This window comes from Cervus canadensis, chromosome 6 (genome assembly GCF_019320065.1).
Source record: "Cervus canadensis isolate Bull #8, Minnesota chromosome 6, ASM1932006v1, whole genome shotgun sequence".
Classification (NCBI taxonomy): Eukaryota; Metazoa; Chordata; class Mammalia; order Artiodactyla; family Cervidae; genus Cervus; species Cervus canadensis.
Window position 1 is genome coordinate 95,870,267 of NC_057391.1, and position 23,612 is coordinate 95,893,878.

The window sequence follows — 23,612 nt, forward strand, 5'->3', positions numbered from 1 at the left end:
CTCACAATCAGCTCCTCCCACGGCCAGATGTTTGATTTAAGACCAGAGCAGCCCTGGGGAGAAACAGGGGAAGGAGCCTTTTCAATACGTGATGCCGGACACCTGGGTATCCACATGGGAAAATGACCCCGGGTTCTTTATATGCCCATACACAAAGCGGTCAGTTCCAGATGGACTCTAGCTTCAGGGGTGAAAGATAACCCCAGAGAGCTTCAGAAGATAACAAGAAAGGCTTCTTAAACCAGACACAGAACTACTGTCCTCGGATAGGACTGATTCAACCATAGCTTAAGAACTTCTGTTCCTCAAAGGATCCCACTAAGAGAAAGCAAAGACAGGACACAAATTGGGGGATTTTCACCACACATGTAGCCAACAAAAGCCTTCTGAACTGTAATACATGAAGAAATCTGACAAGTTAGTATGAAAGAGACAACCCAAGTAGAAAAGACTTCTACGTGTGCTTCACAAAAGAGAAAAGCTGAATGACCGACAAACAAAAAGGTGTTCAGCCTCATTAAGAATGAACAACACGCCACTTAAACTCACAATATGGTACCACGAACCAGCGCCCACCAAGCCTGAGGGTTGGTGTTGGGAGCCACGCGGGCTCTTGGGCCCTGCTGGTGGAGAAGAGAATGGACACAACCACTTTGGAAAATGGCTTGGAATTATTTGGTAAAACAGAAGATACCCGCCTCCTATGGTCCAACAATTCCACTACTAGGAGTCTACTTGACAAAATGCTTGCACACAGGCATCAGGAGAACCGAGTAAGGATATCTGTAGCAGCATGCTTCATAACAGTTAGAAACTGAAAACAGCCCAGGTACCCACTTACGTAGACTAGAAACAGAAATCTGGGTATATTTACACAATACAGTACCATTTGGATAAATGAACACACTGCTGCTCTATGCAAGAGGGCTAACCTCAGAAACATAAAGTGAAGCAATGCAAAAAAGAATATGAATGTATTATTATTGAGTACAATTCCATTAAAATTTTTTAAAATACACAAAACCAGAAATTTTTATTATCTAGGAACACCAACATCCGTGGTATAGAAACACAAAAGGCTGCTCAACATAGAATTCAGGGCAGCAGTTAACCTGGGCAGGCAGAGGCCGGGGTAGGAAAGCAGAGTGCATGGGAAATTCACAGGCAATGTTTAGGGTTTTTGTTACACAAAGAAGCATTTATACATAGGTTACTTGTATTTTTATTTTAAATAGATTTAATAAATAGTCTTTGCTTCTACTCAATATTTAATCATGTTAAAGGATTCCAAAGTATCACATGTGAAGATGCTGTGTTAGTTGTAATAATATTTATAGGAATGCCTTTCAATTATTGAAACATCACCATGTACGAATGCCTTCACCGCCCTGGCCAGGACAGCTGACTGCCCCTGGAGGAACAGCTGGTCTCTCCAGGGTTGCCTAACCACCCTGACTGTGAGCACGAGATGAGAAAAGTTGGTGGTCAGGCTTCCCTGGTGGCTTGGAGGTAAACAATCCGCCTGCCAATGCAGGAGACATGGGTTCAACCCCTGGTCCGGGAAGATCCCACTTGCCGCAGAGCAACTAAGCCCGCGCTGCAGAGCTGTGAGCCCGTGACTGCCGAGCCAGCGCGCCGCCAGCACTGAAGCCCCCGCGCCCTGGAGCCCGGGCTCCGCGACCAGAAGCCCACGTTCCGCAGCACAGCACAGCCGGGGACAGCCGCGAGCAGCGGAACACCTAGCAGAGGCAGCGATAGCACAGAATAAACCGATTCTGTTATGAACGTACGGTTACGTATCTTGAAGAAGCAGCTCAAGTTCCTTGGCTTAACGGGGACCAAGTGTGAAAGTCAAAGTGTTAGTTGCACAGCCGTATCCGACTGTCCAGGCTCCTCTGTCCGTGGGAGTCTCCAGGCAAGAACACTGCAGTGGGTAGTCATTCCCTTCTCCAGGGGATCTCCCCCACTCAGGGATCGAACCCAGGTCTCCTGCATCACAGGCAGATCCTTCACCATCTGAGCCACCAGGGAAGCCCCCAGTGGGAACCAAAAAGCTCTGTAATTCTCTGCATCAGGCTAAGACACTAGTCAGTCAATTCTTGGTTCAACTGCGGAGAGGCCTGACCCTAACAGCAGGAAGCGCTCTCATCTCCCCCTAGCAGGGGCTGAGGAAACATCCACTCCACCCCCAGGCTGGGGCAGGTCACAACTGTGGGGACACGAGACTCACGAGGCCATCCCAGGCTTCCCAAAGTCTGCAGCTCTGCAGGAGACGAGCTGGTCCCAGACAGACAGAGAACGCTCCAGGGCAGTTGGGACAGGTGCCCAGGGAGCCCTGTTGAGGCTGGTATTGAAATGTTTTACCCAGGATGGGAAGAAACCATGGGACCCACCGACTACATCTGGCCCCCCGACTTTTAATAAAGTATTCTTGGGAAGAAGTTTCCCATCACAAAGAAAGAAATACAAATATTTAAAAAGCAAACAAGTCATCAGGGCTCTCAGTCCTGCTGCCATATGCTCTGCTTTTTTGAGCTCACAGCTTAACATTAAAATAACAGGCTCGCATTCCTCAAATATCTCTACTGCTGTTCCTTACTTCCACTACTTGAAAAGGCTGTCAGCTGCGGTCACTTGGAGGCATTACCATATTAGCCACCACTGCTTACTGCTCGCACTGCGGCGCGGCTATTAGTTTAATGAGCCTGCTCTTCTCTCGGATGACACCCCAGGCTGTCTACGCGAGACTTGTCTAGAGACTCGATTTCTAACGAAGGTGCCGAGGGTGGGAGGCAGGAGCGGCCACTTCATAAATATTGATGAGAGTAACTGAATTCAATCGCATCAGGCTAAACTTTACTGATGGGCCGCGCGCTTTTTAAAGTGCTTCAACCACTTTATGGTTCCATGGGCTAACCAGCCTTGGATAAAATTCAAACGTGTCCTCAGAGAGCAAAAGAGCAAGCTTGAGACCTGCAAGAAGTCAAACACGGAGGCAAAACTCTTTAATTCACTCCGCATAAATAGCTGAACCTACAGAAGAAATCTCCAGTCAGAGGTTTCTTGGATTATAACGAGAATTTTCTCGATGGGGAGAAGAGAAATGCCCTTTTCATTTGAAGACAAAGAAATGTTTGTAATGGAAATGTGTGAACCAATTTTCCAAGGGGAGTTGCTGAAACGCACTAATTAAAACCACAGTGAGGGGAGGAGGCAGAGAAATAAAGCCAAGGCTGAGCCACTTAAAATTTGCAACATTTCTGAAAGCAGAGAGGGCCAGCCCACCTTTCTTCCCCTGCCCCCGCTGCTGCTGACCCTGCATTAGAGAATTAGAACCTGCCAGCCTGCAGGGCCGCTCACTGTTTCTGCCCACTGTGTACTGGTTACTAAGCTACTCCACCGAGGATAAGATGGGAACCCAGCAACCCCAAAGACAGTGTCCTTCCCAACAAAGCCTAATCACTGCCCTGGATTCAGGGATTCAGAGGGAAGAGGTGAAGATACGCAGACAATTCCAGCACACGGCACTCTGTAATGACATTTCTTAGCTTACATACAAATATTGTTGATTGATTTAAGGAATTCCGTTTCCAGGAGAATAAAACTAAGCACAAAGGGGTTGGGTGTCCTGATCAAAGCCCTAAAATACAGTGATCACCTGGGATTTGTGTGAGTCCTTGGTGACGTAGGACAAACAAGCTATAAAGCAATGGTTCCCAAATTTTAGTCACTGGCGTTTCTTCAGCGTAGCTTTTGCCATATCCACATATATTATATTAATATTTTCCTTTAAATTCACTTTAAAACAACTCATTTAAAATTTTTTAGTCTCCCTCTGAGCAATCGTTTCTATGAAATCACACTTTGATATGCAGCTGTATTTTTTCTAATGTTCATTTAAAAATGCATAACTGTTAAAATGAAACAGTTCATCCATAATGCATTTCAAATCATCTTGTATACCTCAAGGGTACACACTGGGAAAAAAGGGATAGTGTTTCAACTCAGGTTGATTTGAGAAACTGTTTCTAAATATCATGAAAAAACAAGAGTAAAGAGGATTTTGTACTATTTACCACCAGGATGTCCATGAAGGTCTTGGATAAATTGAAGAGATAAATTTCACACCTTCTGTACAAGGAAAAAACAAGTAAGTCCAGGATCACTTACATAAAATTTTCTGGATATTCGCTCAGGGCCATGTCGATGATGTTCAGAGCATCGTGGTAGTGCTTCTGCGCTGACAGCAGGAGGGCAAGGAGGTGCAGGGAGTTGGCATCATCGCCTTGAAGTTGAAGAGCTTGGCGGACGTACCCCAGAGCCTCTGGGATCTGGTTTAAAATACAACCCAGAAGAATTCTTAGACACACGCACACACCCAGCCACCATTTCAGTATTTGAAAGTCAAAGTATCAGTCACTTAGTTGTGTCCGACTCTTTGCGACCCCGTGGACTGTAGCCCGCCAGGCTCCTCTGTCCATGGGATTCTCCAGGCTGGAAGACTGGAACTGGCAGCCATGCCTTCCTCCAGGGGATCTTCCCCACCCAGGGATCGAACCCAGGTCTCACACACTGCAGGCGGATTCTATACCGTCTGAGCTTCCAGGGAAGCCTCTGATTCTCTGTAAATGTCAGGAGTTGTTTCAGCACGTGTCACATTCAGATTTTAAGCCTTATTTACGGCCGCCCCAGGATATTAACCACAAACATGAAAACAGAGGCCCCCTTCAAGTGACAGAATGACTAATGAAGTGATACAAGAGACTGTTTCTCAGTATAACTGCCAATCCCAAATCTTTTATATCTCCCTAAATAAACAATTTCTCCCTTTCCCCACACAACTGGATTACTTTTGATTATGCCTAAGATAATTTCACTCTAAATGCAGACATAACAAATTGCCAAAAGTTTTTAAACTGCCTTAGCTGAAGAGTTTCCATTTTTTTTTCCAGGTATTGCTGAAATGAAAGTACTTAGTAAGTTTCAAAACTTTAAACGGAGCATTCCAAATGATCAGACACCTGTGATTATTTTCAAGTTCCTTTGTCCTAGATCTCTATCAGACATCAAGGAGATACGCAAACAAACAAACAAAAAACCCCCACACCTTTCCAAAGTACAATCCAAAATAACACCATCCAAGAAACAAATTGCGATGCCACACACAAAGCAGGTGTATCCAAATGTAAGTAGGACCAGATACAACTTTAACCTTTAAGATCCAACAGCTGTTCAAGACTTTCTTCAAAATCACCCAACACAAGGGTTGATAAAATGCATACATAACGGATATTTGAACACCAGAGTTTCCATATAGGTTCAATAGTATCCACCCACCAAGCAGGAGACCTGGGTTCAATCCCTGGGTTGGGAAGATCCCCTGGAAGAGGAAATGGCAAGCCCCTCCAGTGTCCTTGCCTGGAGAATCCCATGGACAGAGGAGCCTGGTGGGCTATAGTCCACGGGGTCACAGAGTTGAACTCGACTGGGCACGGCAGCAGCAGCAGTGGAGCGCGGGGCCTGGCTCGAGACAGGCCTCCTTACAGCGTGGCCCAGGACACCGCCTGCCCACCCCCTCCGACTACGGGCCGGGGCGGGACCCCTCTGCTCTCCTGCTTCCTCCCAACCCCCGGGATCTCACTCCTTAGCAAGGAGCCATGACTTCCATCTGTCCCCACGTCTATCCGTTTTCCTCTCTGAATTTCCATTTTTGATGAATGTAAGTTAAAAATGGTGGTTTAGAGGGGCTCTCTGCTTTTGAGCCCTAGAATCCCAGCTATCACAGTGGGGACCTATCATATCACGGGCAGTGAGGGGAGGGTCTGCAATCCAGAGAGGAGGTGTGCCTTGGGCAGGTCCTTCAGCCCCGTGCTGAGACCAGAGCGGCTCGACAACCAGTTCCTCCCCGACCCCGTCATTCGGGCCAGACGGCAACGGCTCTGTAGACAAGGGGGCTTCCTTGTGGCTCAGCTGGTAAAGAATCTGCCTGCAATGCAGGAGACCCCGGTTCGATTCCTGGGTCAGGAATATCCACTGGAGAAGGGACAGGCTACCCACTCCAGTATTCTGGGGCTTCCCTGGTGGCTCAGCTGGTAAATAATCCGCTTGCAATGCAGGAGACCTGGGTTTGGTCCCTGGGTTGGGAAGATCCCCTGGAGAAGGGAACGGCTACCCACTCCAGTACTCTGGCCTGGAGAACTCCATGGACTGTGTAGTCCCTGGGGTCACAAAGAGTCGGACACACCTGAGCGCCTTTCGCTTTCACTAAGGATGAGGGCCCCTCCCCGTTGCCCTCCTTGCCTGGGGGGCAGGCACACAGCACAGCGTCCTGCTGGGGGGGGCCTCCAGAGGCCCCTGCAGCACCCACAGCCTCCAGCCACTTCTGCCCTCCCCGGGGGACAGCCTACTGCAGGACAGCACTCAGCCTGGCATCCGGAGAGAGTCAAGCAGGCAGGTACACTCAAGATGTCCGTTTTCAGGGAGGTCCAACCCAACCAAGAAAAGACGGATACAGGGTTCAAAGTGGTGCTCTCTGAGGCTGGGCTGACCTGAAGGAATTGCAGGTTGGTTCCTTCATTCACCCAGTATTAGTGAGCGCCTACCACGTGCCAGGGCAAAGTGGTGATGATGACAGACGGGGGTTCCTGCCCTCAGGCAACCTGAAGTCTAGAGAGAAAGACAGCCAACAGGAGCAGGGGGCAGGAGGGAGGGGCGGAGCAGGGAGCCCCACAGAGGAGGCGAGAGGAGGTCCTGGCGGCCGAGGGAGGCCGCGGTGGGTCACCAGCCCACAGCTCTCGCTGCAGCAGCGCGTGGTCAGGCCAGAGGTGAGCCGCGCGAGGCCGGCGGCAGGACCTGGACACGGACGGGGTCTCTTGGTCCCCGCGGTCCCCGGTCCCCAGCGGGAGCCGCCTAGCGCCCTTCGCCTGGCTCCAGGAGGTCAGATGCGTGGCCACCGCCCGTCCTGCCGGGGGAAGGGCGTGTCGGGGAGCTGACCCTTGAGTCACCCTCCGGCCGGCGCTCGGGAATGTGCTGGGGTCACCACCAGCGTCTCGCACCTGGTGGCCGGCGGGCACGGGGCCAGAGGCCCCAGGACCGCGGGGAGGGGGCCGCAGCGGGGGAGCGCGGCAAAGGCAGCGGCAGGAAGCTGCCGCCAGGAAGGCAGAGACCAGCGGAGCGCGTCCTGCGGCCAGGCGGGCACCGCGGGGGCTCCGGGGTCGGGGAGCCGCTGCGCGTCGCTGTTCACCTCCCCACCCCCCCCCGCCCCTCCGTGTTTGAAAGGGACGGGTCTCCTCTGCGTGCACCGCCGGCGTCCTCCGGCCGATGGCCGAGAGACCCCCGTATGACGCCCGGGCCCCTCCGGTGACGGAGTCCCCGCCGCGGAGCTCAGCCCCGGGCTCTGTGAGCGAGCGACGGCGGCTCCCTGGCGACCCCTGGGGTCACCAAGCGCTGCGCCGGCCCCACCCGAGCCGGGGGCCCTCCGGATTGCGGGCGTGACCTCCAAAAGCAGGGCCCGGTCTGCGCAGCTGCTGCTCCTGCGGACCAAACCCCGGGGCCTTTGCCGAGGACCCAGCATCCCCGGGGAGCGGCTCCAGGGCAGCGTCGGGGCGCCGAACGCAGAGGTCCCGCCCCAGACGCGCCGAGGCGGAGCGGGCGCCGGCGTGGGGCCGGCGGGACTGACCTGTCTGGAGATGGCGAGCTGCAGGGCCAGGTAGAAGGCGGCCTGGTGGTCTGTGGGCGACAGGCTGTGGGCCCTGCAAGAGCGTTGGCAGCGGTTAGCGCGCGAGGCCCCGGGTGCCCCGTCCCAACAAGGGCTCCCACTGCTGCTGTTCCTTATACCGAGGCCCCGTATTTAACAACGGTCTGTATCGCTAGGTGCATACAAATGAAAGTATTTGATAGCCCTTATGGACTCAACGTTTTCTTTTTATATGGTATCATCTTAGTCTGTCTCCAGTAAGTTCTTTTGACTAAAATCCTATTTTGTATGATGTTGACATAACTATTGCAGATTCATTTTGGTTCGTATTTGCATGGCATCTTTTGTCACCTCTTTACTTTCACATTTTCTATATTCTTATAATTCAGTGACCTCTCTTGCAAACAGATTAAATTTCTTATAAATCCAGTGTTACTGTCTTTGTCTAGCTCTATAACACAGTCACTTATAATTATTATACTGATTCATATATTTGGTTTTAAGTATTTCCTTTTTTGGGTGCTTTCTATTTTTCCTCCCTGATCCCGGTTTCTTTCTGCTTTCTTTCCTTATTTTGGAATTATTACTTTTCAATCAGCTTTAACTTACAAACCAGTCATACATGTTGCTAAAAGTTTTACAGTATTTTTAAATATGAATACCCTTAGTACAATAAAGTCTAACTACAACTTAAAAGTTTTTGTTTCATTTAAACTCTTCTCCTCTGTCCACTAGCTAATGGAATGCAAGTTTCCTCTTGGACCTGCACGTGAGGTGACACATTTCTGGGTTTCATCTCGCATCGGCAATGGTAGTCGATGAGCCTGGCTTTGAGAAGGAGCCTGGGGTGGAGAATCTGCAGGCTCACGCTATGACCCCCCGGCAGGCTCCTCCCTCAGACTGAGCAGGAGAGGCCACGTGTCACCCTGCGAGTCGTGAGCACTCCCGGCAGGGCGACGGCTGCTGTGGTTGAGTTATGACTTGGCCTTGATGCTACTTCATCCAAATTTCTGGATTTCAGAGAAACCATGTGAAAATCAAAGGCCTGGCTTTGCTTGCAAAATGAGGTTTTGGTTTTTCGATGAACTGTAGGGAGAAATGGAGGATACTCATTCAGTCTTTTAAAGGTTCTACTAAGTTCGACATAGTTTTCTAATGACATGCAACATGTAAGACTCTGTGGCCAGACACTAGACTTAGTCTATCAACGGGCTTTTGGTGCCAATAGGAAGAGGCTGTGCTGGCCTCTTGCTTGACGGCAAACATGTCATTCTTGCTTTTACGTGAAGTCAGTTGTATTTTATAAGCAATGCAAAATGTGGTTATAGATGAGACGTAATTCTGTGTTCAACAGTCCAGTGAGAAGAGAAAAACAAACTTTTACTTTCTTTAAAAGGCACTGTGGCGAAGACTAATTACAAAAGGGGAGGCCCAGATAGTGAGCAAAACTTCGGGCTCTTCTGTCAACATTCTGTGATTAAGCAAGGATCTTCTACCAGCAAATTCAAGATGAAAAAGAACACCAAATCACTATGGAGTCAACTGTGGCAAACACGCCAAGGACGGATTTCTACGGTAATAAGGCCTTTTTAATGGGGCTGTCTGTCTGCTGTGGGAAAAAAGGCAAAAAGTCTTCTGAGTGTTTGCAACCCAGAAAATATGTGAAGTTCAACAAGCCAGGGCATTATTTGGGCAATGACCCTGATGCTGGGAAAGACTGAAAGCAGGAGGAGAAGGGGACGACAGAGGATGAGATGGTTGGAGGCATCACTGACTCAATGGACATGAGTTTGAGCAAGCTCTGGGAGTTGGTGATGGACAGGGAGGCCTGGTGTGCTGCGGTTCACGGGGTTGCAGGGAGTCGAACACAACTGAGCAACTGAACTGAACTGATTTGGGCAAATGTTGTAGCTCGTGTGTGGGACTTGGGGGAACTAGGGGGTGGAGGTGGTATCCTCTGTCCCTTTTACAATCTTAAGAGCAAAACTCCCATCCTTAGGAAATACGCTTGCCTCAAGACACGGCCAGAGGACTTCTCTCACTTCAGTCTAAGAAGCTGAGGCTGAAGACTTGCCTGTGTTGCCCTTGGAGATGTCTTATTTCTAGCAGAGGCCTACTCAGAATGCCCCAGTTTTTATTACTTGACAGGCATTGGTTTTCCATGAATTTGTACATCAAAGAATTTTTTTCTTTGGTGTTCATAAAAAGTAAGATTGGAATGTCATGGTTTCTGTCTCTCCCAATTATTCAGGGAAAATGAATACAAAATGAATTATGAAGAGACTTTGAATTAGTTAGCATTATTAATTTTATCTCATCTTCTTTCACAATTAATAAAACCAGCTTCCTACAACCCTCAAAAAGAATTCCACAGAGCTGTAATTTTCTCAGCACGGTTTAGATTTTTTATAAATGAAGTTAAATTAAATCATGGTTGCCTCTACCCAACACCAACCAAGTAGAAAGCTGGCAGTGGTCTGGATAACTCAAGGTGTGGATAAGAATGGTTCTGACCAAGGGTCCTACTTAGCATCTTCAAAGGATTATCAACTATGAATCCACAGCACCGAGAAAGAGATGTGCTAGAAATCTTGGCATCACTGGGATGCATTAGGACAACATCTGAAGAATTGTCAATGCGGCTAATAATGAATATTCAGTGGCCAAATTTCTAATGAGCTAAAACTTAAACATACACATTTTAAAACATCTCATTTCCATTAACTTGGTTAAAGAGTTGATCTGGTCACTTCAGCCTATGAAAGAAAAGAGGAGACATGAAGCTGCCCAAGAAAACTAGGAAAGTTCATGGTGTTCATCTCAGGGAGACTCTGAAGACCTCTCTCCAGTTGTGCAGGATGACTTCGGCCGCGAGGCTTCCTGTGACGACACCATATCTGTGCGCCCACAGAAACCCTGCTCGACAGAAATCATCAAGCAGTGCAGGTGAAGGAAGGACGTTAGTGATCTTGAAAACTACAAGCCTGCTGGACTCTGTACATGAATTTAGAGCAGCCCTCTAAACCCCATTCCCACGTGGTGAGTACCTGGTGAAGCTGCTAAGAGAAATTTGAATTCCTTAAAGTGTCATCACAGGGAAGCTCACAAAGTGCTTCCCTTGTCAAAGCACCTCCATATTCATTAATTCCATGTTTCTTCCACAGGAAAAGAAACAATTGTTAAACTACTGGCCCACTGAGGCCACCATCCATCCATCCATCCATCCATCCACTCATCCAGCCACTCAGCCAGCCAGCCATTCACTCAGCCATGCCTCCATCCATCCATCCATCCATTCACTCAGCCATCCATCTATCCATCTATCCATCCATCCAACCATTCACTCATCCATTCACCCAGCCACTCAGCCAGCCAGCCATTCACTCAGCCATGCCTCCATCCATCCATCCATCCATTCACTCATCCATCCATCCATTCACTCATCCATACATCCAGCCACTCATCCATTCATCCAGCCACTCAGCCAGCCAGCCGTTCACTCAGCCATGCCTCCATCCATCCATCCATTCATTCACTCAGCCATCCATCTATCCATCTATCCATCCATCCACTCATCCATTCATCCAGCCACTCAGCCAGCCAGCTGTTCACCCAGCCATGCCTCCATCCATCCATCCATCCATCCATCCACTCATCCATTCATCCAGCCACTCAGCCAGCCAGCCGTTCACCTAGCCGTGCCTCCATCCATCCATCCATCCATCCACTCATCCATTCATCCAGCCACCCAGCCAGCCAGCCGTTCACCCAGCCGTGCCTCCATCCATCCCCATGTGCAGGACCTACTGTGATGCCAGGCCCTAGCCCCAGTGAGAGCCCCCACTCAGATCAACTCATCTTCTTAGAAAGCTCTGCAGACAACACTGGTTTTCTTCACTACACTTTTGTACAGGACAAATGAGTTGATTCAACCTCTTAGGCCGAACTTGTAAGCATATGAACAGCTGAAGGTCTCAATATTATGGTGCAATCACGTAACTGGGATGTCTTCAAAAATCATCTTTCTGAATCCAAGAGGGAGCAGACCTTTTTGAATTCTGACTCCAGTCATAACTGAGTCAATTCACCTGTTAGCTCTGCAACTCACCACTTTTTGAGTTACATCATTTTCTTTTTAACCAAAAATTACCAAACAGTTGTATTAACAGAATTGTGGGAAGACTTAAAATATATGGTAAAAAAAATTCTCACCCAAATGATTTTTAAATATCCATTTACATATAAGAAGTAATACAAATCCTTCTTATGTACTTAAAATCTTTTCCTTATAGATTTTTGTGACATGTACTGTAACACTTGGAGAGTCCTAGTTAATGTGTACTTGAAACAAAATATTTTGATTCCTTTGAAAAATATACTTAAATACACATAAATACAAATTTAGGTTAGCCTTCCCCAATATAATCACATGGGTTAGTAGGATTTTATTCCTCTTTATTCCCATATGAACTAATATTTTAAAAATCCCATTGAATTAGAAACTAAGCAGAAGAGGAACAAAAAGAAATTCAGGCCAAGGGAACAGCTGTTACATAACATGAAGCTATGAATTCTGCGGCTCAAGGCAGACCACCACCATGGCTGTTTTTAGAGAGCCAGTAAGATGAGCTGGTTTAAGAAAAGTGAAACAGATGTAATAACCACTTTCTTAGGCATCCATGTGTGGGTTTTACAAACTAGGACTGGAGAATTTAAAACTCCAAATCATTTGAAATGGAAATGCTTTCCACACTCGGTGCTGAAGAACATCAACAGAAACTTCGCACAGAGACAGGAGGTCTGCTTGCAGCTGGCAGTTGGTACTCTGTCATTAACCAGTCTGGGACTGGCAGTGTGAAGGAGCTATGGCGAGCCTGCTAGGAAAGGGGAAGGAAAGAGATGAAAGCATCTCAGACTAACTGAAACCCAGCGGTAATGATTTCATGAAAAAAGGAGCACGTCCACGGTGACGGATCTGCAGGCAACCCTGGTTCTAAGAACAGAGATCTAACAACAATTATCAGGGACTCAGAGAGCCTCCTCCAACGTCAGGGTAGGTAACTGAGCTTCTAATATAACCCCAAGAAGTCAGGGTAGCACAGATATTTAAGGCGACAGGATCAATACCAATTCTACACTGGACGTCACGGTGCTACACTTTCAGTGATTCATTATCCCTCCAGCAAGAATCAGATCAGGGCATGGTGGTGTGGGGGGCTTCCCAGGTGTCACTGGTGGTAGAGAACCAATATGACGCAGGAGACGTAAGAGACCTGGCCTCAATTCCTGGGTTACGAAGCTCCCCTGGAGGAGGGCGTGGCAACCCACTCCAGGATTCTTGCCTGGAGAATCCCATGCACAGAGGAACCTGGCTGGCTACAGTCCACGGGGTTGCAAAGAGTCAGACACGACTTAGCAGCAGCAGTGGTGTAGTGGGTACCAGAGAAGCTGGTCAGCATCAGAGACCTTGACCTTCCCAACTTCCACAGCCACAGGCCTCTGGGTCTTCATCCCTGCATCTCAGACCCTCAGCTGCAGTGAACACACACCTTGTCTTATCTACTTACTGATGTGGGCCAAGGATCAAATAAAGGGTGTGAAAGGGCCCTGGGACACACAAGCATCTTCTAATAGAAGGCCTTCTCTAACTTCATGAAAGGCACAGCGATGGAGGTGACTGTAAGGTGTTATGGAACATGGCAGGGATAGAGCAGCCTGGGGCCTGCTGGCCTGACTGTCCTATATAGTCTTTGAGAGACTGTCCTAATATCTGGCTTTTTTCATTTCCTAATATAAAAATGTGCAGCTTGACATGTTAAAAAAAAAAAAGCGAGCAAAGAATGATCCTTTTTCTAGATGATGAAAAATGTCTTTAATAAAAGGAATCATCTCCATGGACATAAAAAGTATCTCTCTTGGAGCTGAAATAACTTGATTAGGAATGAAGATGTGCCCAGATGAATAAGCCGATGAAGCCTGCAGATCTACATCGCAACAAGTGATGCAGTAAGTTCTATGCTGTATGTTCAGTGCTCAAAAGGAAAGACTCCCAGGGGTGGAACACTGTTTACATAATCCTTATAAATATCTCTTCTTTTTATACTCACCGCACTCTGGTGTCATTGTGTACAGCCGAGTGAAGAGAGGAACTCCCACTCACCTCTGAAATGCAAGAAGCGCCTTTCTCTGAAGGACCTCCTGCATCCCTCGCAGAGAAGCTAAGGAAAGGGTACAGTTAGTCAGTGGCGTGGAGATCAGGGAGTTTTCAACAAATATAAACATCACAAAAACCACACATTTGACTGGATTAAGAGCCACAGATTCTGGGTACCTACGTTCCCAGTCTATCCCAGGTGCTGAGGAGGATGGCAGACAAAGGCCAGGTCAACCTGAGGTCCTCACGCTTGGGCATAACTCTGCAACCATGCCAAGGGGAGAATGGGAGGTGGCTTGTCAATCTTGGCACCCCCAGGAAAAGGGGCCCATCTTCAAAAGACCAGCTGGGAATTCCAGAGAGGAAAACATTCTCAAAGGCAGGCGTGTCATCCCCAGCTGAAGCACGACTCTGCCAATGGACTAGAAGAGATTCAAGCACCAGTGGGCGGATTAGACAGTCTTCAGAGATCCTTCCAGCACCAAGAACCAAGGACACCATGAAAGACCAGTTAAATTCATGTGGGCAATGGCCAGGACCTCTGATATCTTGATGTGAACCCCAGAGACAGACCAGGCAAACTCTTTACCAGTGAGACTGTAAATCAGCTCAACCCTTCCCCCATATACATGAGAAATGGCACCTCAGAATCTGGTAGAAACTAAAAAGATACTCTTTACTTCAACAGCAGAAAAACTCCTAGAGGAGCCTCTTATGGTTTTCTCTGGAGATGGCCCTTATCTAACGAATCCAACAAGGCAGAGCCCATCCTGACATCGCTCTGAGGATGACGGAAGGCTGCCAGAACTGGATGTAGCTGAAACCCATGGCTAACTCAGAACAACAGTAAGTGAACAAGAAGGAAGCAGAGGGGTGAACCAGGGGAACCACGAATACAGATGAACCCAACAGGGCCATGCAACTCACCCAGTTACAGGGCTAATCAGGGGTAGAACTTACCCCTGATTAGTAACCAAGAACCTGATTAGTAACCCCTGATAAGTAACCAAGAACTTACATGGATAAATACAAGGTATTACATTTCACTTCACTGAAAGTCTGCTATAGTTAAAAGATGTTTTGGGTGTTGCCAGTATATCAAGTTTATATGAAAAATTAGCCAAAAATCCATTACTGAAAATCAATGGATATGCGAAATTTCTCCAGAACCTTTGATATTTTAGAGCAGAGGAAAGAAAGATTTGGGGTAATGTGTAAAATAAAATCTAGCAAAATTATGAAGGAAGAAAAAGGAAATGAGTGCTAGGGTAGTGTTTTCTCTTAAGGCAGCTCGTGATGCTGGAACACATGAAGGGCTCCCAAGAGGCTGGCAAAGATCTATCTCCTGAGCAGGGTGGGGACTGTAAGAATATTTTCCTTTATACTAATTTATGGAGTTAGATAATCATTTTTGAGATTTTTTTTTTTTTGGTTATCTGTGTTACATTTCACAGCAAAACATTAAAGAAATAATAGAAAGAGTTCATAAAAACAATTTATCAGTTGACCCTTTCTAAAAACATTGAATTGAAAACCTCATTAAGCACAGAAAATATACTTAAGATTTCTTGTTTTAGCCAAAACCACATCTACTGAAACAGTGAGTACATCCACCCTGTGTCACTGCAGGTACTGTGCGCCCCTAGACCACACACGCACATGCCCGTGAACTGGGACGCACAGATCGAGAGGGGCAGGTACTGAGAACCAAGGTGAGCCCTGAACACGCCTACGTTCTGGTGCCTGAGACCAACACCCCTTCACACAGGGCGGGCTCGGGCCGGGGCTGGGGCACGGCTGCGTGCAGGCCAGGTGGGTTGAGTTGCCTCTCACAGCATCTGCCAGCGGGGCTCCACCAGCACACGCCCCCCTGAAGAGGGGCCTGGGTGGCCAGGGCCATTGTCACCCCCTCCCAGTCTCTGCCCTGCCTGAGCAAAGAGGACGCCGGGGGCAGGGCGCCACGGGACCGGGGGACCCGCCCCGCGCCCTCCGGAGACTCGGGGGCCCGCAGTCCCGCGGCCCTGTGGGCGGGACCCCACTCACCGTCAGTGGCCTGCAGACTGTACGTCAGCCCCAGGGCCAGGTAGCCTTTGGCTTTGAACTCTGACGTTTTCTCTCCTGCATCAACCACCGTTTTGGCAAACTTCTCAGCTTCTTCCAACTGAAAAACCAGATCAGTTAAAAACAACAACAACTTGCAGAATTTCTAATGCGACTTCCCAAAAGCATCTGCTGCCAAAGACGATTTCTGATGAGTCACTGTTCAAATAAGTCCCCAGCCTTCAGCGCCACCCTGGAGACTGCGTTCTCTTAACCTGAGCCTCTCAAACAGGCCTCAGGACCCCCGCCTGGCCCTTTTCCTTTAAACTTCCCTGTATTGCTTTGCTGCCCTCTTTCCCAAGGCCCCTTTCGCACTCTGGGGGGCTCTTTTCCGTCTCTGCCCTGCACCAGCTGGCTCTGTGACGAGGCTGTGCTAGGCACTCAGAAGGTACACACATCTGTATGTATTATTTGTAAAGAAAAAAGTTCTTGAAACGTTTTGTGCTTGAGTCTTTCCTTTTTAGCATGACAGAAAGAATCCTTTAGGCTTGGATTTTCTTTCCTATAAGCTGTTAAAAATTTAAAAACATCTATTTATTTTACTGAATTGGCCAAAAAGTTCGTTCAGGCTTTTGCACGCACATGCCAGAAACCCAAATGAACTTTTTGGCCAACCCAGTACAATATACAACACGTGGATCTCATATCAGCAGATTCCAATGGGAGAAAGTGCACCTGCAAATTACACCCACAATAAGGCAACCTTTTATACATCTCGTTAGAGACAAAAGTAACAAGACTTGTTCCTTTGGAGTATGATAAGTATTGATATTATTGAAGCTGGCTGACAGTACCATGGGTGATAGCTGGTTACACTCTTCTGTGATATTTGGAAATTTTAATAATAAAAATACAAAAAAATACAGAAATGATTTGCTATTCTCATCTCGAAAAAAAGAGGTTTATTTAAGGCGCCATGGAGATGAACAATGCCATCGCTGGAAGGTGTGTGGCAGAGTCACCGCTGGAAGCCGGCATGTTCAAAATGCAGAGGTTGGCCCCCAGCCCTGGCCCCGCTCAGACTCTGCCTGCTTGCCCCCTCGCTTGCCACGCCAAGCTGCCGAAACCTGCGTGGACCACACGGCACCCTCACAGCTGTGTTTCAGGTGAGACCCTGCTCTTTCAAAATGCCTGTCTTCTTCCCCATTTCCCGCCTCCCCCCACCTCCAATTCCCCCTCCGCTGGGTGAGAATAAACGTAAACAAGCAACAAGGACCATGCTAGAAAACCTTAGCCGAGAGCCTCAGTCTCTGGGGCAACTTCCCATCACTAACCTCAACATGAAGTTAAAGACAGACATTCAGACTCCACTATATGTGACAGTCATCTATGTACCAGCAATAGTCTGAGTTTTCTAGCGTCTGCGCCAATGGTATACTTGTGAGGAACTATACCAACTCAATGGCCGTGAGCAAACTCCGGGAGCCAGTGAAGGACAGGGAAGCCTGGTGTGCTGCAGTTTGTGGGGTCACAAAGAGCGGGACAGGATTCAGGCACAGAACAACAATTGTTACAGATCAGGCCCCTCCCAGACCCTAACCGGAACAAGAACCTTTGAGAGGAAAGCCTCTGTGCAAGGAGAAGGATGAAGGAGGCTGGGTTTACACGCGCGCTAAAGCAGAGGGGACTCTCGGCCTTACAGAAGAGCTCGGCTAAGAGGGAGCCGCTGAAGGACCAGCGCTTTCTAGTCCTGTGTGACTTGCGTACAGGACGCATCTGAGTACGCGTTCCAGTTCTCTCTCACCATTTCTACCTTTGAAGCACATTCCCATGAAAAAGAAGCACCTGGAGTTTTACTGATTCCCCGAAGTCCCTGGGGTGGGAGCTGAGGCCTGAGAAGGCCAGGGGCCCAGGCCAGGAGCCCGGGGCTCGAGCAGCCTCCTCTCCGCCCAGCAATGACGGAGAAGGGCTCGCGGGCACTCACCCAGTGCAGGGAGCCCATGCACAGCTTGGCGGCCAGCAGCGGGATGGTGGCGTCGTCCGGCCTCAGGCGGATGCACTCCTTCAGCACCTTCACGGCACGCGCGGACTTGGCGAGAGGAGAGCGTCCATGTGAGACTCAGCATTTCTGCCCAGGACCAAATACTGAAGGCTTCCCAGAGGGGCTTCTGGTGAGGACACCCTCTAAATAAGGTTTTCCAGCTTGAGCCTAACCGAGCAGGGGCCTGGGGATGGTGGTAACTGGAGCTTGGAACTTTTGGGGGACTGGGGAGTAAACTGTGGTCAGAGCAAGTGAAAATGCTTCCCTGGAATTGCTGCCCTCAGTTTATTCCCTACTTGTAAAAGTAAGGGGGGGAAAGACAGCGGGGGGTTATGGTATTATAAAAATAAACTACCCAACTTAAAATGTGTGTGTGTGTATGTGTTAGTCACTCAGTCGCGTCTGATTCTTTGTGACCCCATGGACTGTAGCCCACCAGGCTCCTCTGTCCATGGGATTCTCCAGGCAAGAATACTGGAGTGGGTTGCCATGCCCTCCTCCAGGGGATCTTCCTGACCCAGGGATCAAACCCAGGTCTCCCACATTGCAGGCAGATTCTTTGCCATCTAAGCCACCAATGAAGCCCAATTTAAAGCGTACCATACAAATTTCTGCCTCCACTTGCCCCCCCCAAAAAAACTTGTGTCTCAGACTTAACTATTTATTAAAGGGCCCAAATTAAGAAGAAAAGCAGTGGCCACTGTCTTTATTGAGTGTGTTCGCGCTGAGACTCTCCTAAGCGCCTTGTGAGTGTCATCACACTGCCTGACGACAATTCTGTGAGGCTGGCACCACGGGTCTATGGGGTGGATACTGGGGGACCCGCTGTGGGGCACAAGCCCGCGAGCGCGGTGCCAGGCCCCTCTCCACAGTCCTCGCTTTCAACCACACGCAGCCTCGTGCCATGTCTTGCTAAAGATAACAGACGTAGCCCTCCAGGAGCAGCTGACACTCAGATGAGTGAAAGTGGTCGGTGTGAAGAACCAACCTTAGTTTAAGCCACATCTTAATAAAGTTACAATGACTAGAAAAAAATGCAAGAATTTCAAAATTTTCCTTCTCACTGATGTCTCCATGTGGGCCCCCACATAGTGAAACGTGACCATTCATTTCTGAATGACCACAGGAGAGTTTCAGAGAGCTCTGAGTGCAGACGTCTGCCAGGCACCACCGCACCCCATGCAAGTCAAGCTAACCACGGACGCGGAGGGCTGCGCGGCGCGGAGGGAGACTCACTTTTCCGGCAGCCATGAGCGACAGAGCGAACTGGTACCAGAGGTGGAACTCCTCGAAGGCGAACTTCATGGCTCTCTCCAAGCACTGGTTCGGAAAGAGGAAGGCAGACAGACGGGTGAGAGCGGCAGGTGTCGCGGCTGGACAGGTGTAAGCGTGTGTCTGTGCACACGAGGCCGGTCCCGCCAGATCGGCCTCCCGGAGCGCTGAGCGCACCCTCCCGCAGCAAGCCCCTCCTCGGGCCCCGGCCACCACACCCCGCGCCGGAGGCTGGGACAGGACGGTCTGCAGCTGCTAACACAGCCTTTGCTGGTTCAGTTTCCGCATGTTTTATTTACAGTCAATCTTACGCATTTTAGCGTCTAGTTCTGAGAGTTTGCACACATGTATATAACAGTGTAACCACCAAGACAGACTAAATGAAGTGCAGTCCAATCTGCGCCCACCCCCAAATTCTCCCGTGTTCTTTTGCAGAGAAACTGTCCTGGCACTGTCTCTGCCTGCCCTCCCCCCAACCCCCCACTTCAAGATCGGAACCTACATTTGTCCTTATGACTTTTCCTTTGCAAGAAATGTCATAGAAATGAAACCACGCAGTGTGTAGCTTTTTGACTGTGGTTATTTCCATTTAGGATCACGCATACGACATTCATCTATTTGTACAACCCAACCCTTGACCCCAAGGAGCTTTTCATGCGGTACAGGCAAAGAGGCAGGTAACTGAACTACTCAAATGCAAGGTCCCAACTGACAAGGGTCCTGAGAAGGGGAAGCAGAGAGCATGGGAAGGAGGTCTTGGGGAACAGGAATGGCATCCTGGAGGAATGTACTGGAGCTGGGCTTTGACAGATGAGAAGAGAAAACACACAGCTGTGATTTGGAACTGGTACTTCAGGGCATCCCGGAGGCTCAGTCAGTAAAGAATCCGCCTGCAATGCTGGAGACCTGGGTTCAATCCTGGGTCGGGAAAATCCCCTGGAGAAGGGAGTGGCAACCCACCCTGGTATTCTCATCTGGGGAATCCCAAGGACAGAGGAGCCTGGTGGGCTACAGTCCACGGGGCCGCAGCGAGTCGGGCATGACCGGGCGGCAAATGAGGACGCCAACAGCGGCTGCGAGACGGACACTGCCCCCTCATCACGACCACCCTGGAGACACACTTAACCCAGAGCTCAGAGCTGGCCACGCGGCCCCACCCTGCACCAGGGTGTCCGCCGGAGCTGAAGGGAGGAGCACCCAGAGCTCAGAGCTGGCCACGCGGCCCCACCCTGCACCAGGGTGTCCGCCGGAGCTGAAGGGAGGAGCACTCAGCTGGCGCACACTTGCCCTCGGCCCTGGCCTGTCTTCTGCCCGGGACGCAGACTCCACACTGGAGGTGGGGCGGCCAGGAAGTGAGGACCGTGAGGACAGACGTGCCTCTCCAGGATGCCTGAGCAGGGAGATGGGCCGGCCTGGACGCCGTGGGACACTGCAGACCTCCTACCGAGCGGAGAAAACCAACCCGCGCTCCATTAAGGCGCTACCAGCTTGTTAGCGCCTTCTGGATACACCTCTCAGTAATGCAGATGCCAAGCAGCAGAGCCCCCGAGCCCTCTTACCTGCTCCGCTACATGGACGAGCAACAAGCAGGCACCACTGTGCCTTTAGGAAGCGCAGCGGAGTAAACGAGAGGAAGGCAGCTCGCTGAGAAGGTAGAGCAGGCAGGATGGGGTGCCGGGGGCAGACTCAGCCCAGGTGTGGGGTGGTACGGCCGGGGAAACGTGGGGTGGACAGGGCTTACGGAGAAGAAGGGTGAAAAGTTGACAGCATTTGGAAACTGATTTAGGGAAGGGGGATGAGGGATGAGAATGATGACCGCGTTGACGGAATGAGGCAAAGGAGTCAGTGTGTGCAGAGGAGGAGGTGGACAATGATCAGAGAGGAGGTGTGTTCCAACAGCTCCGCTCAACTAGTTCACTGCAATACAACCACCAAGTACTTAAATGTATATACAGAAACAGTCAAATGTTTGAGTGCTTTTCTTCCTCCTTTGCTAAGAGGAATGATAAATATCAACTGTTTCCCTGATAAACAAAAGGAGCTTATAGCTGAAACAGTCTGTTCTGAACCAAAAAGCTAGATGCTATAAATAAGTGTGCATCCTTGTTTTCTTCTGCGACAAAGGCTAACACACTCATTATCCTCAGCGAGATTTTCTTCTGCGACAAAGGCTAACACACTCATTATCCTCAGCGAGAAACGTTCACGGAAGCTCAGTTGGTACAGAGCTCCATTCCAGGTGTGCCAGGGAAACACCAGCCCTCACAAAGCCTAGATACAGAGTCCCATGGGCCGCCAGGGAGCTCGGGAAGCACCTGGCTGAGGTCCTCAAAGGAGAGGACATTTCTCACTTTGGCTGCCAATCAATCACCTCAAAACTCTTCTTTTTGTTTCCAGGCAGGGAGTGGGGGAAGGACACCCTGGATAAAAGGGGAGCAGACTCTCCCTTCCCGGCAGCCAAGCCTAAGGGTGAATGAAGGAGGAAAGCGATAGGAGTGTGTCATGTGACCTGAGTACGGCCAATCAGATGCTCCCGCCAGAGAGCTGACTCAAGGGTCAGAGCAGGGGAGCTGGCTGCTGGAAGCTGGTTTCCGTGGCTGGGCCTGGGGCCACAGTAGCAGCCGGGTTGGTGGAGGCCCTCTAGAGTTAACTGTATCCTCCCAAACTGGGGCAGGAGCCTCCTTAATTTCTTCTCACTCCTGTTCTTCAGCGTTCGATGGATCCTGGGTGCTAAATGGTTTGCACCAGCAGATGCCCAGGGATTGAGCCCACATCTCCTGCATTGGCAGGCAGATTCTTTATCCCTACTCCACCTGGGAAGCTAGAATATATGTTTTATTATTTCCTTAATAAGTGATATGGGGCGTCCCTAATGGCTCAGAGGGTAAAGACTTTGCCTGCGATGTGGGAGACCCGGGTTTGATCCCTGGGTCAGGAAGATCCCCTGGAGAAGGGAATGGCAACCCACTCCAGTATTCTTGCCTGGAGAATTCCCAGGACAGAGGAGCTTGGTGGGCTATAGTCCATGGGGTTGCAAAGAGTTGGACACAACTGAGTGACTGACACTTTTAATAAGTGGTGTGGTGTGAATGTTTATGCCCCCCTAAAATTCATATGTTGGACCCTAACCCCCAATGTGATGTTAGGGGGCCCTGGTCAGGAGGGTGGAGCCACGAGAGACCCCTTGCTCCTTCAGACATGGTGGGCAGTCTGCAACCCAGACGTGAACCTTTACTAGACAGCAAATCTGCCAGTCATGATCTTGGACTTCCCAGACTCCAGAACTACAAGAAATAAACACTTTTTGTGTACAAGCCTGTGGTCTTCTGTTAGAGGCCGTCTTGGCTAACACTGCAGCCAAGCGCTGTCCCGATTGCTTTCTGAGAACGGCCTCATCCTGGTCAGGTGACCCGACTGGTCCAAGCAGATGGTTGTTCAGTCGCTCAGTCACGTCCAACTCCTTGCGACCCCATGGACCACAGCAAGCCAGGCCTCCCTGTCCTCCACCGTCTCCTGGAGTTTGCTCGGACTCACGTCCATCGAGTCGGTGATGCCGTCCACACAGGCACTGTTCCACTTACAGAGGAGGCGGAGGTGCGGAGCTCCACAGGGACTGCGCCGGGGCTCAGAGCGCAGGGGGAGCGGGCTCGACACCCAGCGGTCTGCTGCAGAGCTGGGGCCACAGCTCCCCTCCGCCTGAGACGCTCCTTACAGACAAGCCACTCGAACGGCTGGGCCCCCTCTCCCTGCATAAAGCCAAGTTTGGCTAAATAAAAGGCTCCTAAAAATGCCACATGTTCCCTGAACTATTTCTGAGATTCAGCAATACATACATACATACATGTATATATATATATATATATATATATATTTTTTTTTTTTTACTGCTGATGGAGCCCTTGTTTCTGTATCCTCTGAGCATTGGGGCCTTTCCAGCTTGCAGGATTTTCAAGAAACTTGACGGAACCCGTGGCGTCCGCTAGCAGCACAGCGCCATCTCAAAGGCGCACATCTGGACAGACAGGCTGTGGTTCCCTCTACACTGCAGACCTTTCATAGGCCCCTCCCAGCTCAGACCTCTTCCTCATTTCTATAGCAACACACATTCCAGTATAAGCTGTAGGGTGTTATAAAGAGAGACGGGAAATGCAAGCCCACAATTACAAATTAACCCTTTGCCCCGACTCAGAAATATCCGAGCTCTGGCCTCACAGCGGATGGCTCTGTCCTCCTGTGGGCTCCTGGCAGCCTTTCTGAGAGCTGGCTCGGAAAAAGTGCCCAGACAGCTCCAGCTGTGCCTGAGGTCCTGATGCCAAGCATCCTGCTAAGCCACGGAACATGTCCTCCCCGACGTGCCTGTAAATGCTGAGATCACAGAAATCTCTAACCGGCTCAGGGCAACAGGCGTG

The 23,612-nt window shown here is 49.7% G+C and overlaps 1 protein-coding gene across 6 annotated transcripts in view; it reads right to left on the reverse strand.

Annotated features, from left to right (window-relative positions):
- Positions 1-23,612, reverse strand: part of TTC7B (tetratricopeptide repeat domain 7B) — a 263,594-nt gene that overhangs the window by 80,203 nt on the left and 159,779 nt on the right. For all 6 annotated transcript variants that reach the window (XM_043472771.1, XM_043472777.1, XM_043472773.1 and 3 more), the window contains exons 10-15: positions 19,168-19,251; positions 17,875-17,979; positions 15,894-16,011; positions 13,857-13,914; positions 7,679-7,751; positions 4,171-4,331 (exon numbers count right to left, since the gene is read on the reverse strand). In XM_043472771.1, coding sequence (XP_043328706.1) covers positions 4,171-4,331; positions 7,679-7,751; positions 13,857-13,914; positions 15,894-16,011; positions 17,875-17,979; positions 19,168-19,251 — 599 coding nt within the window. The remainder of the gene's footprint in view (positions 1-4,170; positions 4,332-7,678; positions 7,752-13,856; positions 13,915-15,893; positions 16,012-17,874; positions 17,980-19,167; positions 19,252-23,612) is intronic.